The following is a 15,898-nucleotide window of genomic DNA, read 5'->3' on the forward strand; positions in this document are numbered from 1 at the left end:
TATTGGCCCAAAAGGCACAGGGTGTTCACCAAGAAAACATCTTCTTGCCTAAGGTATCTAGACTCTTGGATTCCCTGTCCGGTGGAGTGGTAGGGAATGCACCAGGATTTAGTTTGGAACACCAAGCTCTTCAGGCTGGGGAAGTTGGGGTCCCGGGGGCAGGAAGATGGCGGGGCCAATTGTCTTATTCGCAGGAGCCTCTGTGCAGGGCTTGAACCAAGGCCTGAGTAGGACGTCTGTGAAGGTTTCATTAAAAGGGAGAATCGGTTGGGAAGGGGTGACTCCCGGCTGAAGCATCTCCGTCAAGACATTTGTCTCAACAGTCATGGAAAGAAGCTGAAGGCCCAGGACATCAGCCGCCCTCCTCACCACCATTGCAAATGATGCTCCCTCCTCCGTAGCCATGGCTGGGGAGGTGTGGGGGCGACCAAGCCAGTATCTGGGGAGGTATCCAGTCCACTGGCATCCTCCAAATCCTCACACTAGCGGTCTCATTGGGGTCTAGGGGCTGGTATTCATAAGGGTCCAGTGGCCCCTCCCAATCTTTTCCAAGTCTTAGTCCATAGGAATAGTTCTCAGGCTCCAGTATGGATGAAATACCTCCAGTCTGCTCCGAAGTCTGCATCGGATGAAGCCCATCCGGCTCAGTGGCGGCAGTCAGGGATAAGAATGGGGATGGCGAACTATGCCACCTACCAGAGTGCAGGCTACTGCTACTGAAAAAATTACCCATCCAGTCTGCTGCCTGGAGATAATTCTAAGGTATAAAATCTGCAGGTAGAAGTCTCGATCAGATACTGTAGGTCAAGGTGATATTCTTTTTGTGTTTTGTTGGCTTGACAGTTGTTTTTGAGCTCCTGCAATTTTTTGACTCAACATTCTTTTTAAGCGATAGAAGCATTCTTATTTAAAAATGGAGGTCTTTACTTTCTGATTGCATTTCAGGTCACATCCTATAACCAGGAGTCCATTTTGAGTCTGTGTCATAGTTAGGCTTTGCCTGGTTGGTTGCTCATTGGATTCATTTGGGATCCCTGTGTTCCTAGTGATTGAGCTATCCATTTCTTTATTTTTACCTAGTTGTTTGGCCTAGGCAGTTGGAAGGTTTTTTGCACTCCAGTTTTTTTGCTCATTCCTGCTGTGGACTTTTTGCAGAAGTAATCTAAGGCTTCCAAGGTTATCCTGGAATCTGGTGTTCGTGCTTGATATAATAGACCATATCAGCATGTAAGGAACAACCTTCACCTGTCGCCAAGAAAGACTACTCTTGACACTGGAAGTTAATACTGGAAACAGTTCTGCTGGATGGGGGATAGGGACTTTATTGCCATGACCTACAAACATCCAAAGTTGCTATCCCTTTTGGATTATATAGAGAGGATCAGGTGGGTACAATGTACAATTGTTCAAATACTTTGGCAGAATTAATGAAATTTAGAAAGACATTTACAACTGTACTTGAGTTGAATACAAAATCATTAAAAAAAACTGCAATGTCAGTTAAGAATAGAACTATATTTATAAGTCTCTGCCAAATAATACAATACATATACTGCACTGGATAGTGCACACGTCCACAGTTTTCTGAAGAAATTCACTTGCTTCTAAATCACAAATAGTCCAGCAGGGGCTCCGCTCTCCTCTACCCCTCCATGGCTCTATCTTCCTCCCTTCTCCTTACTTAAACTCTCCTGCCAAGGCATCCAAATAAACAGTGGAGGCATTAATTCGGTCTTCCTATGGCATCTTCTCTGTTAGGACCAAATAGGGTCTTTGAGACCAATCCCCTGCCCATTTCACAACCCCATCACTTTTGCTAAACCATGCTGTCATCCATCCCTCTTGTTGTGGTACCTAAATACAAGGGCCAGCAAATAACTTTTAACAGGGCCCACAGAAAGCTTTGCTTGTCCAGGGACAAAACAAATAAGACATTCAACAGTTAGGCCTGTAACGGGTCATTACTGCGGTGGCCACACCAGGTTATTTTTATTTTATTTATAAAGTTTTATATAGCGCAAACTTAACCCAAGAGGGTATCAGAGCGCTTTACATTTAGGATTGTTGCGTTACAAGTTACATCAGAGAAGAGCATAGTAAGGTACAGTACACATAAACAATGTTTCAAAAATTCATAGGAGGGACGGGAGGAAGGAGTAAAAGCGGGAAGACGAGGAGGAACCAATGCCCAATGACTGGCTGGGTAGGTGACGGTCAAGGGGGAAAACCAGGACCAGACTCCTCATTAGCGGTCAAGCAGCTCCACCGGTCATCGTCCATGTTGCTCAGGTCTCAGCGTTCATGAAAAAACAGTTTTTAGTTTATTTGAATTTGGGGAGGTTACATAGCACTATCTAGACCCGGAGGTATCAGAGCGCATACCCAGAGGAACATTGTATTAGAAGCTACATCAAAAAGAATTATAAAGCGCTGGCTAGACCCGTAGGTATCAGAGCGCTATAGCAGAGGAACTTTGCGTTACAAATTACATCTGTTACCATAGCGTAGTAAGGTACAGTAAACAAACAACCTGTCTAGTGTTTGGAATAAACAGATTTTGTAGAAGGACACCTGGCAGCAAGGATGACATCCATAACTTCTGGAAGAAGGTCAAACACAGTTAGCTGCCAATGCTCATGCCCACCCATGGAGGTGGTGATTTGGTAGGGTCAGGAACCCTGCCTCGCCGTTGTAACAAGAGATCTTCCAGAAGTGGTAGCATGGTTGGAGGCCAGATTCTCATGCCCAGAAGTTCTGGTATCATAAACTCCTTATCCAATCCAGAGCCGCTAGGATCAGTTAGGCCCAGTCATTCCTGACTTTCTTCATAACTGCAGGGAGAAAAGGAAGTGGCGTGGTCGAAGAACGTACAGGAATCCCATGCTCCACACTACCTGGAATGTGTCTCAGAGAGAAAAAGCATTCTTGGAAACTCTAGTGTGCAAATGTTTTGACTTTGTGCATTTTCTTGATGGCGAAAAAATCCAGCCAGGTTTCTCCCTATTGATGGAAGATTGTCGGTGCTAACTCAGGATATAACTACTATTTGTACTCTGCCAGCAATCACAGACTGAGTGTGTCTGCTCTGGCATTCATAGCTGCAGACAGGTGGTTCATGACTAGGAAAATGCCCTAGTGCTCCAGTCAGCTCCAGAGATGAAGTGCCTCTTGGCACAAGAAACAGGACCTCAACCAGTAGAACAAGTTACTTACCTTTGGTAACAATAAATCTGTAAGAGACATAGATTAGTTATAGATTCCTTACCAAGCTGTATAGGCGGAAAGGCGTACAACAGACCGCAGCTCCACTCGCGACGAAAAGCGTCTCCGAGCGAGTGCCGCCTTGGAAATTCCAACGCGCAGAACTGATGACATTGCGTGTTCTCTTCGGTGGCGAATAGATCTAACCAAGGTTCTCCCCATTGCCGAAAGAGACCTTGCTCTACGTCCGAGTTCAGACGCCATTTGTGATCCATCATGCACCGGCGGCTGAGTTCGTCTGCCCTAGCGTTCAGGGAACCTGCCAGGTGTTGAACTACCAGGGTGACGCCCTGGTGTTCCAGCCATGTCCAGAGGCGCAGAGCCTCTGACAAAGACCACTCCGCCTTGTTTATTGCAGTACCACATGGTGGTGGTGTTGTCCGTGAACACCTGCACTACACTTCCCCGGACACAGGGAAGGAATGCCTTCAGTGCAAGACGGATCGCCTGCAGCTCCAGAAGGTTGATGTGGAGCCGGGACTCAATCTTGAGACCAGAGGCCTCTGATCTTCACCTCTCCCATGTGGCCCCCCCATCCCAGGAGGGACGCATCCGTCACTACTACGTGCTCCGGTTGGGGTAGGGAGACGGATCTGCCGCTGACCCAATCGCGGTCCGTGAGCCACCACTGCAACTGACTCGCAGTGCCCTCTGAGATCAGGACATGGTCGGACAGGTTGCCCTGATGCTGTGCCCACTGAAACTTCAGGTCCCACTGCAGAGCCCGCATCCGCCACCAGGATGCAGGAGGCCATCAGCCCCAGGTGCCACAGCGTCAACCTGACCGAAACTCAGGATAAAGGCTGAAAGATCAGAATCAGAGCCTGAATATCCCGAACCTGCTGTTCGGGGGGATAAACCAGAAACTGCGCAGAGTCTAGAACCGCTCTGATGAAAGGAGCTTCTGAGAGGGGCACGGGTGCGACTTCGGCACGTTGATGGAGAACCCTAGTGAGTGCAGGAGGTTGGCCGTAGTCTGGAGGTCGGAGACGACTGTTTGGGGCGAGCCCGCCTTCAATAACAAGTCGTCGAGATAGGGGAAGACTGGAACCCCTGATCTGCGCAGATGAGCTGCGACCACCGCAATCACTTTCGTGAACACCCGAGGGGTGCTGGTAAGGCCAAAGGGGAACACGGTAAACTGAAAGTGCTTGTGGCCTAACGTGAACCGCAGGTAGTACCGGTGGGCCAGCAGGACGGGGATGTGGAAATATGCATCCTGCAAGTCCAACACTACCATCCAGGCTCCAGCGTCTAGGGCAGCTATGACCTGAGCTAAAGTCAGCATCTTGAACTTCTCCTTTCGGAGGAAGCCGATGACGCTCCGTAGGTCCAAGATAGGGTGTAGGCCTCCTTTCCCCTTTTTGGGTACCAGAAAGTAGTGGGAGTAGCAACCACGTCCCACTTCTGGCCCAGGAACGTGCTCAATGGCCCCCTTGGCCAAGAGGGTCATAACGTACTCCTGCAGAAGTTGCAAGTGATCCCCAGACATGCGGTGGTACTGCGGTGGCATGACTGGAGGAGTTGCATCGAAGGGGAGGGAGTAGCCCCTTCGGACGATTTGCAGCTCCCACCTGCTCGACGTGATGGAGAGCCAGTGGTGGAGGTGATGGCGGACCCTGCCCCCCACTGGCGTTGAATGGGCCTGAAAGCTCAGACTAGGAAGGCTTTGAGGCAGATGCTGCGGGAGCGAATGTGGACTGACTTTGCTGTTGTCCCTCGGCACCGCCACAGCGGTTACAACGTCCGTGGCTGCGTTGAGACTGGTTCTGCGGCCAGTAGCTGGCAGGACGTGTGGGGGTGCCCCTTCCTTGGCCACGAAAGGGGCGAAAAGCAGAAGTTTGCTGGCGCTGGCCAGAGAGGCCCAAGGACTTGGCGGTAGCCCTGGAGTCCTTGAAACGCTCAAGCGCACTGTCTGCTTTGTTGCCAAAGAGGCGACGGCCATCGAAGGGCATGTGCATGAGCGTGGCCTGGACATCGCCTGAGAAATTGCGGACCTCAGCCAGGCGTGGCGGCGAACCCCCACCGTCGTGGAAATTGCCCTTCCCAGCGAGTCTGTGGTATCCAGTCCACACCTGATGGAATAACGTGCCCATCCGGCCCCTCCTCAAGGGCTTGGGCGAGCCTGGCTCAGGCCTCCTCCGGGCACTGGGGCAGCACGTCCACAACCGTGTCCCACAAAGAGTGGGTATAACGGCCAAAAGGCAAGCGGTGTTGATAGACCGCAACCCCAAACTCAATGAGGAGAACAGTTTCTTCCCAAACTGATCAAACCTTTTGGATTCCCGATCCGGGGGAGCGGTCAGGAATGCGGTCTGGGACGTAGAGGCCTGGATCACCAGGCTCTCGGGGGTAGGGTGCACGGACAGAAAGCTAGGGTCGCCCGGAGCCGGGCGGTGGCGTCGGGCCACGTTCCGATCCACAGGGGGCACTGTGGAGGGCTTGGACCAGGTGCCCATCCGAACGTCCATTAGGGCCTCATTGAACGGCAGTAGAGGCTCCGAGGAGCTTACTGGCGGCTGAAGCACCTCAGTGAGGAGGTTAGTCCTCACGGCCGCAGCAGGGAGTAGTAGAGCCAAGGCCTTGGCTGCCCTGCGCAACACCACACCATATGTATCATCCTCCTCCGTAGCCACGGAGGGAGGAGAGATGAAGCCAGTGTTGGGCGATGTGTCCATACCACTGGCCTCCCCTAGCTCATCTGCCCAGTCCTGGCTCAACTGGCACTGCTGTGCCAGAGGGTCCTCAGACCCCTCCCAGTCCTCCCCTTAATCCGTGTCCTGGTAAACAGGCTGAAATGACGGAGCTGAATCGTAGGTGAAGGCCTCACCCATCAACGCCGGAGACTGATCCAAGCGGCGCCGTTCCGACGCCGGACCCGGACCGGGGCTGAAACTGGGGCCGACATCGTCCGAGGACGGGGCCGGGAGCGACACCATTGGGGTCGGCGCCAGCGGAGGAGCCGTAAGGTCAACTGGCGTCGACCGGGATCCAGGCATGGATCCCATGGGGGCCGGCGGCGTCGGGGCCAAAGTCGACGACAGCGCCGGGGCCGAAGCACTGGACGGCGCCGGGGCCAGAGCCACCAGCCCACCAAGGCCTTAAGTCTGCGGGCCTGAAGGCGTGCCAGCAGGCCTCAACGGAGGGAAGTGAGTCCTCATGGCAATGAGGATATCACGAATCTCATCTGGTGCCGCTCGCAGGCTAGGGACGGGAGGGTATGGTCTTGGAGGCGGAGCCGCGCGGGCAGTGTCGTCCAAACCCTCATCCGCGTCGCGCGAGGGGAGTCTGAAGAGCGATGTGTCCTCTTTGACTTCTTCTTGGAGTGCCTCGACTTACCGGAGGACTTGGAGCCCGACGAGTACTGGCCAGGACTCGACGAGCGATGACTGCGGCTCCGCGACCGGTCCCTCGACTTCCTCCTCGACCGGGACCTCGAGCGGTGTGAAGCCGAATGCCGGATCTCGAGTAGCTTGCAGAACCGCTCCCGCCTATCTTTCGAGGTCAAGGCCCAGGAGTCGGGGCACAACTTGTCGTCGTGGTCAGCCCCGAGGCAGTAGAGACACCGATGGTGGGGGTCGGTCACCGGCATCAGGCGGTGAAAGGCGTTGCTAGAAGCCAGGCATCCCTACTGCACCAGGAGTCGAAGTCAACTCGAAAAAGAGATCTAAAATAGACCAAAAAGTTAGGTAAAAATCACTAAGAGTACTGCTCTCTCAGGATCTGCGCTAGCTGGGGCGGAAAAGAGAAGAACGGACGTCAGCGCGCGAGGACAGCGTCTAAGTACTCCGACAACGTCATTCCGGCGATACAGACGCCGACGACTGACGTGAAGCCGCAGATGATGCCTACCGACGCGCAAGGGAACAGCTGACGAAAACTTTCCAGGTCTAGCCTGACGCCTGGGGATATTCTAAGGTAAGGAATCTAACACAAACCTGTTTCTTTCAGATATATATATTTTAACAAACTTAGCAGTAATTATATAAATAGGGAAATATGTATGCAAATCTGTACTTATACAAAACTACAGTTTGCTTTATTTATACAAGTACTCTTGCAATTGTCTGAGAAATAAATACATTAAACTTTACTTGAAACATGAATGTAATCCTACGAGGGTATTCTTCTCCCCTCTACTACTTGGCCTTTGCGATTCGGGATAGAGTGATCACACAAACAAAGGAATGGATGCGAACATAAGTAGTAGTCAGTGGCTTGCTTAACTCCAGCATTTTAATCCATTGTTGTTTTTTTGAGCCTGCTGTTGAATTAAGAGCACAAAACAAGATTTACATTTTCCGTGCAAAAGGAGATATTTCCAGTAAGATATAGAAATGTGTTGTAATACTGCTTCAAAGTTGTGTATGCTGTATAAAAATAATTGAGAAATTGGTGTTATGCAATTCTCTTTACATATCACCAAGCAATTGGCACAATGTTTTACCAACAGTTTCTAGTTGTCTTTCAGTTTAAGCATGCACAAATAATTGGAAGATGGCATGGAAAGCTATGAAACATTGGCCTAATTACACAGGGAAAAAAAACATTGTTAATGCATCAGTTTCGTCTATGTAATGAATAAAGAGCTGTTTTCATCAATCATCGTCTGGGAAAAGGAAAGAGCTCCCTGACAGATAACACGGGAGTGGGAAGGATGCGGAACAGCAGTCAGAGCTGCTGACTGGAGAGGTGGGGATGCCGGTTGAGTATCGGTGGTGCTCAGCAACAACCTGTGATTCTATGCAAATCACTTAATCTCTCCGAGTGATAAATTGTTATATAAATATGCTGCAATAGTAAAAGGCAAAACTTTATGAAAATATAGTTCTACCAAAGGGGTTAAAAGATAAAAGAAGCTGACGATGAACACGCATTGGTAAATGCAGGAAATTGAGGAAAGGAAAGTGGCACGCACAGGAACCAATTACAAGCCACGAAAGAGAGGAGGTGGGATGCGAGTCACTTTTAAATTTATATTAAAACCAATAGATTTCTGAAGCAAAGCGCAAGCACTGTGTATGCGAAACCTAAAGAAGGGAAATAACTGAAATAAGAAACATATTTAGTGTAACTTACCAAAATATATGTCTGCTTGTATGATTAACCAAGAGTGATTGCTTGAATTTATTGTCAGTGCATAGTTCACCAATTCCTTCATGGTCACTGCCACAGCCTCAAAATCGACTGACTGGAGGCTTGGAAATAAAAGATTAGATACCTTAATTACCGAATGTTATCATGCATACTTTTGTACTAAAAATATTTGTGTTTACTAGCCTCATGCTTTAATGCAAAAATACACATCAACTACCACAGAAAAAATAGACATGAAAGCTGAGACTACAGCATGTGAGACAAAACCACAAATGTTTCAGTCCTGCACAGATGCACAAGAAGCTACGAATCACTACATTCCTTTTCTGTAGATACACAAGTCTATTTTGCAATAAAACACAAAGTGGCGCAGTTTATGCTTCGATGATGTTCACAGACACTAAAATACCTTCACCATATGTGCAACGTGTGTGTACCGGAGTGATGACGTAAAAAATAATATATGCATCACATTATGCAGAAAGTCCAACATTGAAAATATGTGCAGTGCAATGCACAAAATGTGTATCTTGTGACAGTACATCCCTATTTGTGATACTACTACTAAAGGCATGGCGCAATATTAAGGCTGGTTTACATTTTATGCGTCTAGTTCCACGTTAAATAAAAGTTTTTACGCAAATGTTACTTGCTTTTGAAAGATAGCGCACATTCATAAATTACAAGTAAGGGAAGGAGACTAGAGTGCCACATGACACACCCCTTTGAGAAAATACAATGCTGTACAGGAATTTAAATAACATCACCGTAGAGTTGTTTTTTTCCCACTGCATTCTGAATACTTTCGAATAATAGACAGAGAAGTGCACAGAGAAGTAAGTCAACTAAAGTCCTGTTTGCCAAGGAAGACACCTTGACCAGTAGGCCATATTGACTCTAGCTTGTGTATTCTATTACCGTTGTAAGGACAGGGAACCAGGGCAACTGGAATAATCCTTCTCATACGTGTTGCCTGTTCCCGCTGGAACTTCAAGAACTAGATACCATTGCAGGCTCACCCAATTTTGATTGGGACTTTTAAAAGATACAAAGGTCAAACAGCCTAGGCTTGCTCATGGCGAGTGATTTTTAAAGGATTATATACAGATAACAAATATATTGTCCAGCTAGTTCGATTACTTTGGAAATGCACTAGTACTTTTATTCTCTATTGGGTTCCAATAGTTTTATTTTAAAGTAGCAGTTTCACAACTGAAACATTTATAGCCAGTTTTGGGACAATCTCATGACTTCTGTGCCCTAGCAAAACGTATGCCCAGCATGTACATTGGAATAGAGAACAGGTAACACTCCCATGTTCAAAGACCTATTGTGGCCTATGTGTGGGATGTTTAGCGCGTTTTAATAAGTGCAAAGTGTCCTGCAAGCTCATATGTTCTCATATGCTCCTGTGGCATGTATTAGAGTTGGTGTCGTCCTTGGACTCAGAGGCCATGTTAACAGATTCTCAGCAGCCAATGGCCAACCCACCAGGCTGTGGGTGCTGTTGGAGTTTGGCTGTGCATTTAAGATTTGTGCATCCAGTAAAGGGCAGAAGGGGTGTGTGGAATTGGGGGAGAAGGTTCAAACTCAGGAGAAATATACTGTTCAGTCAGGAAGCAGTTGAGGCACAATGTATAGCAAGCAACAACTAACAATGGCAGAAGCTATGGAAACAATTCTGAGCAGGCTAGAGGAAGAACAATTGTTACTTACCTGTAAACAGGTGGTTCTCCAGTATTGGTGTCTTTCATAGATTCACATGCTTGAATATTCCCCGTCGTCGGAGTGGGAGTCCCACGGTAAATAAAATAGCAATAAATACTAAATATATAATAATATATAATAAATATATATATACATAATAAGGAAAAACCCAAACAAAATGCATACAAGAAGCATCTGGTACCTAACCAAAAAGTTCCACATAGGAATGCATGGGGATAAAGAAGTTCCAATGCAGCCTATCCATGTCATTATGTTAGTCCAAACTGCAGCCAATCAGGCGCCAGCAGCCCTCTAGAACCTTCTCCTCAGAGCTCAAGCCCTCAGATTTTCGTAGCACAAGAGTGACCACAGCGTCTATGAGGAGAAGAGAGCCTCTGAGGGGAGGAAGGGAGGGTCACATGTGAATCTATGAAAGACACCAATACTGGAGAACCACCTGTTTACAGGTAAGTAACAATTGTTCTTCTCCAGTATTGGGGTGTCTTTCATAGATTCACATGCTTGAATATAGAATAGTAAGCAGTCCGTATCCGAACACAAAGTTTCCAGGATGCAATGTATACACAAAAGGTTGGAATCAAACAGGTGTAAACCCATGCCATAGAAGTTATACAACTATATGTAAACATAGAGAAGACATGCATAAGACTGGAAACCATAGGAGGAGGGTAGAACAGAGGCTCACCTTATTGAAAAAGATTACGGAGCACAGCTTGTCCCACTGCGGTATCTCCTTCAGCCATGGCACCCAGATTGTAGTGCTTTGTGAACGTGTGCCTGCTGGACCACGTGGCTGCTCTGCAAATCTGATGCAATGGAACTCCGGCAAAGAGTGCAGTCGAAGAGGCTACAGACCTGGTAGAGTGGGCTCTTACTGTAGACTGTAAAGGCTTTCCCGCTTTCTGATGGCAGAAAGCAATCGCCGAAGCCACCCAGCCGGCTACTGTAGGTTTGGTGCCTGGTCGCCCTTTTTGAAAACGGCCATAGGCCACGAAGAGCTGATCCGATTTTCGGAACTGGGCTGTTCTGCTGATGTAAAACTTTAAACATCTTCTAATGTCCAAAGAGTGCAAGCGTTGTTCCGCAGGAGATTGCGGGTTGGCAAAGAAAGACTTCAATATAACAGGCTCATTAATATGGAAGTCTGACGGCACTTTTGGAAGGAAAGTAGGGTTAGTGCGTAAAAGCACAGAATCCGGTTTAAACTGCAGAAATGGTTGTTTGATCGTGAAAGCATGTATATCACTCACTCGACGTGAAGACGTCAAAGCAAGTAAAAGCGCAATTCGACCAATCCATCAAAAGGGCATTGCCTTGGGATCCTTTGTGGGGATGCCAGCTTGCGTAAGCGGGGCATTTGCGGTTCTCTGGAGTCGCAAAGAGGTCGATTTCCGGGAATCCCCAACGGTGAAAGACCATATCGAGTGTTGGCTGGTGGAGTTCCCGCTCGCGGTTGGATGATCGGGACCTGCTTAGGGAATCCGCCAGGAGGTTGGACAACCCCGGAAGATGAACTGCGGTGATTTGGATTTGATGATTGATGGACCAGTCCCAAAAGCCTCTGCCAGGCGGGATAACACCGGAGACTTTGTTCCGCCCTGCTTGTTTATATAATGCATGCAGGTCATGTTGTCCGTCTGTATGAGAACTGACTCTCCCTGCAGCACTGGTTGAAATGATTTCAGGGCCAAAAAGATAGCCATAAGCTCCAACTTGTTGATGTGCCAGGTCTTTTGATGCAAAGTCCATTTCCCTTTGACGGACAGGTCTTGGAGGTGAGCTCCCCAGCCCTCCAGGGAGGCATCCGTCGTTAGAGTCAGATCTGGGGTGTTGGACAGAAAGGACGTGCCTGCCGCTAGCTGGTGTGGTTGTGCCCACCATTTGAGCGCCTTCTTCATGGGAATGGTGATGGAAACCTGATCGTTGAAGGAACCGGTGACATGACGCCACTGCTTGTCCAGAGCCTGTTGGATAGGTCGTGCTCGTAGTCGGCAATGAGGGACAAGAGCGATGCACGACGAAGCCATCCCTAGAAAGGACTTCAACAAACGGACTGAAACGCACTTCTTTGCTAGAAGTAGCGAAACTAGTCGGAGAATCCTTTGCTGACGTTCCCGGGAGACAAATGCCTTGGCTAGTTTGGTGTCCAGCGTTGCTCCTAGGAAATCTTTGCAAGTTGTTGGCTGCAATTGAGATTTCTCCAGATTGATGGACAGACCCAAGGAACGGAATACTGTCTGACAAACTGTAGTATGGTGTAGAAGTTGTGAGCGGGATTGTGATTTCAGGAGGCAGTCGTCGAGATATGGGAATATCTGTATGCCTTGGAGATGAAGAAAAGCCATGACCGGAGCCAACATCTTTGTAAAGACTGGGGGGGGCCGAACGGAGGCCAAATGGAAGGACCCTGAATTGGAAATTAAGGTGCCCCACCTTGAAGCGCAGGAACTTGCGATGACCCGCTAGAATTGGGACATGGAAGTAAGCGTCTCGGAGATCGATGGTAGTCATGAAATCTCCGACTGAGAGCAAACGCAAGATCTCTGCAAGCGTTAGCATACGGAAGGTCTGATCCTTGAGATAATGATTGAGTGCTCTCAAGTCCAGTATTGGTCTCCATTCTCCGTTCTTTTTGACGACAAGGAAAAAACGGGAATAAAACCCCTTCCCTCTCTGAGACTTTGGCACTACTTCCACCGCACCTTTTTGAATGAGAAGGCGAACTTGATGAAATAGTTCTTTGAGGTGCGGAGGTGGCGGTCCGGAAGGTGGCGTTGGAGGAGGTACCTCGACAAATTCCAATGCATGGCCTCTTTTCACAATGTCGAGTGCCCAACGGTCCGTAGTAATGGAGGACCATTGAGAACCAAACAGAGAGATTTGACCTCCAATTCTCCGTTCGATAGACAAGTCATTGACGTTTGTTGGATTGTCCTCTGAAATTAGACTTCCCTCTGTAAGTTCTGGCAGGTTGCTGGCAGGAAGACTGCTGGCGGTTACTGGTGAAACGTTGGTTACCTTGGTTGAAGGACCGATATTGACTGCTTCCTCCACGAAAAGCGGATGTAGTGCCACGTCCTCGAGCACCCCGAAAGGGCTGCTTCTTAAACTGAAGGGTACCCAAAGCACGTGCAGTGTCCGTGTCCTTTTTAATGGATTGTAGCGCTTCATCAATATGCGCTCCAAATAATGACTCGCCGTCATATGGCATATCTAGGATTCTTGCCTGAACTTCCTGTCGAAACGAAGTTGAGCGTAACCAACCCTGACGACGCAGGACGGCCGCTCCAGCGAGTTGGCGAAAACCAGTGCAGGCTACATCCACTGCACAATCAATAAGTTCTTCTGCCGTTCTTTCTCCTTCTTGCAGAATTTTCTGTGCTTCTGCCTTGGAAGCATCCGGGAGTAACGCCACATAGGCGGACATGTCAGCCCAAGCCTGACGGTCATAACGACCTAATATAGCCATTGCGTTAGCTACTCGAACCGTTGTAGAGGACATGGAGGAAAATTTACGCCCAATAGCATCTAGGCGACGGCCCTCACGGTCCGGAGGAGCAGTGATTGTAGACGCCGGATTCTTTGAACCTCGTGGAGCTGCCTGCGTGACGACAGAGTCGGGCTTAGGTTGACCTGTAAGGCATGCTGGAGATCCTACAGGAGCTTTGTATTTCTTCTCTAACCTCGGCAGTTGTGCCGGTAGAGAGTATGGCGTCTTCATTATTTTCTCCCCTTCAGACCAGATGAAGTCTATAATCGGGACTGTGTGGATCTGTTTCAAGGGCTGGTTCTTGAAATCGTATAGGAAGCAATCTTCCTCTCTGTGTGCTCGTGGTAATTTGAATCGTTGCGCCGCCCTGTCCATTAACTGGTGGAAGCCTGCGATATCTACTGGAGGAGAATCCCCTGTTGGCACCTGAGAAGGGGATGGTGTTTGAGCACGATAGTCATCCTACTCCGCTAAATGTTCTTCACCATCCTCATCTACTTCAGAAACTTCACCATCCTCACGCTCTGGAGGATTCTCGTCATCATCATCCTCTGGATAAATTGTAGTGTGAACCCGAACTGATGTAGTTCTGTGAACAGTTACAGGCGACGCCGGTTGAGGAGGAGCCAGAACCGGGTCAGAAACTGGATTCAGCACCGATGGAACAGCTGTAACCTGTGGCGTTGGTGGGAAACGCCGATTGTAATCTTCCAACATACTTTGGAGGTTCGATATCATTGATATAGGCAACATCGCAGTTGGAACTTGAGGGTGAGTTGCTTGATGTTGGCCATACTGATCTTCCTCGTCGTTACTGAATTCTTGGCACTTAATATTCAGATCCGAAAGACTGTGAGCTTGGTCATCAGACTCTTGATCAGAATCAGTAGCAAACAGCGGAGATGGAGGATTAATCATCTCTCTTTCTGTAAAAGTCTCGAACTGAGTTTTGCTGGACTGTAAAGGCAATAAAGGCATTGAAGCAAATGAAGAGGCCGGCGTGGAAATTGTGCCTTGCGTACGCGTCGACGGCGTGACATCAGTCGACTTCTGCGATGGAATTGACTTGGAAGCCATCGTCGACGAGGAGACCGTCGACGGAGCAATCTTCATTGGCATCGTCGGAGCCATCGTCGACGGAACCTTCACTTTCAATGTCTTCGTCGACTGAGTCGTCGTCGACGGAGTCATCGTCGACGGAGCGTTCGTCGACGGAGCGGTCGTCGACGGAGCAGATGGAACAGGCCCTCTCGTCGACGGGACAGACATCGTCAAGGGCGTCGACGGAGTCAGAGTCTTCGAACTTCTAGTCGACGACGACCGGGTCGTCGACGAGTGAACTTTCTTCGTCGACGAAGATGAAATAGGAATCAAAGAAGACACGGTCTTAGAACTGAGAACCACTCTCATCGACGACGAAGACGTCGACGCTAAAGCTGACGACGATCCAGAGGCCAGTGTCGTCGTGACCGTCGTCGTCGATTTGGAACCAGAGACAGCCATTCTCGTCGACGGAGCTGGGACTACCGTCGTCGACGAAAATTCCGTTTTCTTCACAGAAAAACTGGACATTGAAGCAGAAGGAGCCCGAGAGCTTTGTCTCGTGGGCCCAGACGTGGTAGGTAAAGGTGAAGACACCGCAGGGGTCAAAGCGAGGGAAACTTTCCTCTTTTTAAGAAATGGTGAAGGCACCTCCTGCACACTACCACGTTTAGAAGCTGCTTTAGAACGGCCTGACACAAGACTTTCAGCATCAGAAAGTATATTGTCCTTGTCCTTGTCCTTTAGCCTTTGAAGCCAAACAAGTAAACGGCCTTCTCTGTCCTTAAGAGTTTTCTCTGAGAATTTTCTACAGAGTTTACAGGTGCCTACTTCATGATTCGGGTAAAGGCAGTAAATACACTTACTGTGTGGGTCATCATGAAATAATCTCAGCTTTCCACAGGAGGAACAAGCTCTGAAGAGAGACTTCTTACTTGAAGACATTGTGGAGAAACTGGAACACTTGAAGAAAGAAAACTGAGCAGAGCTCAGGGAGACTCCCTTACACACGACGTGCGGTAGAAAATCTGAGGGCTTGAGCTCTGAGGAGAAGGTTCTAGAGGGCTGCTGGCGCCTGATTGGCTGCAGTTTGGACTAACATAATGACAAGGATAGGTTGCATTGGAACTTCTTTATCCCCATGCATTCCTATGTGGAACTTTTTGGTTAGGTACCAGATGCTTCTTGTATGCATTTTTTGGGGGTTTTTCCTTATTATGTATATATATATTTATTATATATTATTATATATTTAGTATTTATTGCTATTTTATTTACCGT

The 15,898-nt window shown here is 48.5% G+C and overlaps 1 protein-coding gene across 1 annotated transcript in view; it reads right to left on the reverse strand.

Moving 5' to 3' along the window:
• Positions 1-15,898, reverse strand: part of INTS8 (integrator complex subunit 8) — a 793,677-nt gene that overhangs the window by 136,854 nt on the left and 640,925 nt on the right. The window contains exon 22 of the mRNA XM_086966019.1: positions 8,341-8,459. Coding sequence (XP_086822145.1) covers positions 8,341-8,459 — 119 coding nt within the window. The remainder of the gene's footprint in view (positions 1-8,340; positions 8,460-15,898) is intronic.

The sequence above is a fragment of the Lissotriton vulgaris genome, chromosome 4_1 (genome assembly GCF_964263255.1).
Source record: "Lissotriton vulgaris chromosome 4_1, aLisVul1.2, whole genome shotgun sequence".
Classification (NCBI taxonomy): domain Eukaryota; kingdom Metazoa; phylum Chordata; class Amphibia; order Caudata; family Salamandridae; genus Lissotriton; species Lissotriton vulgaris.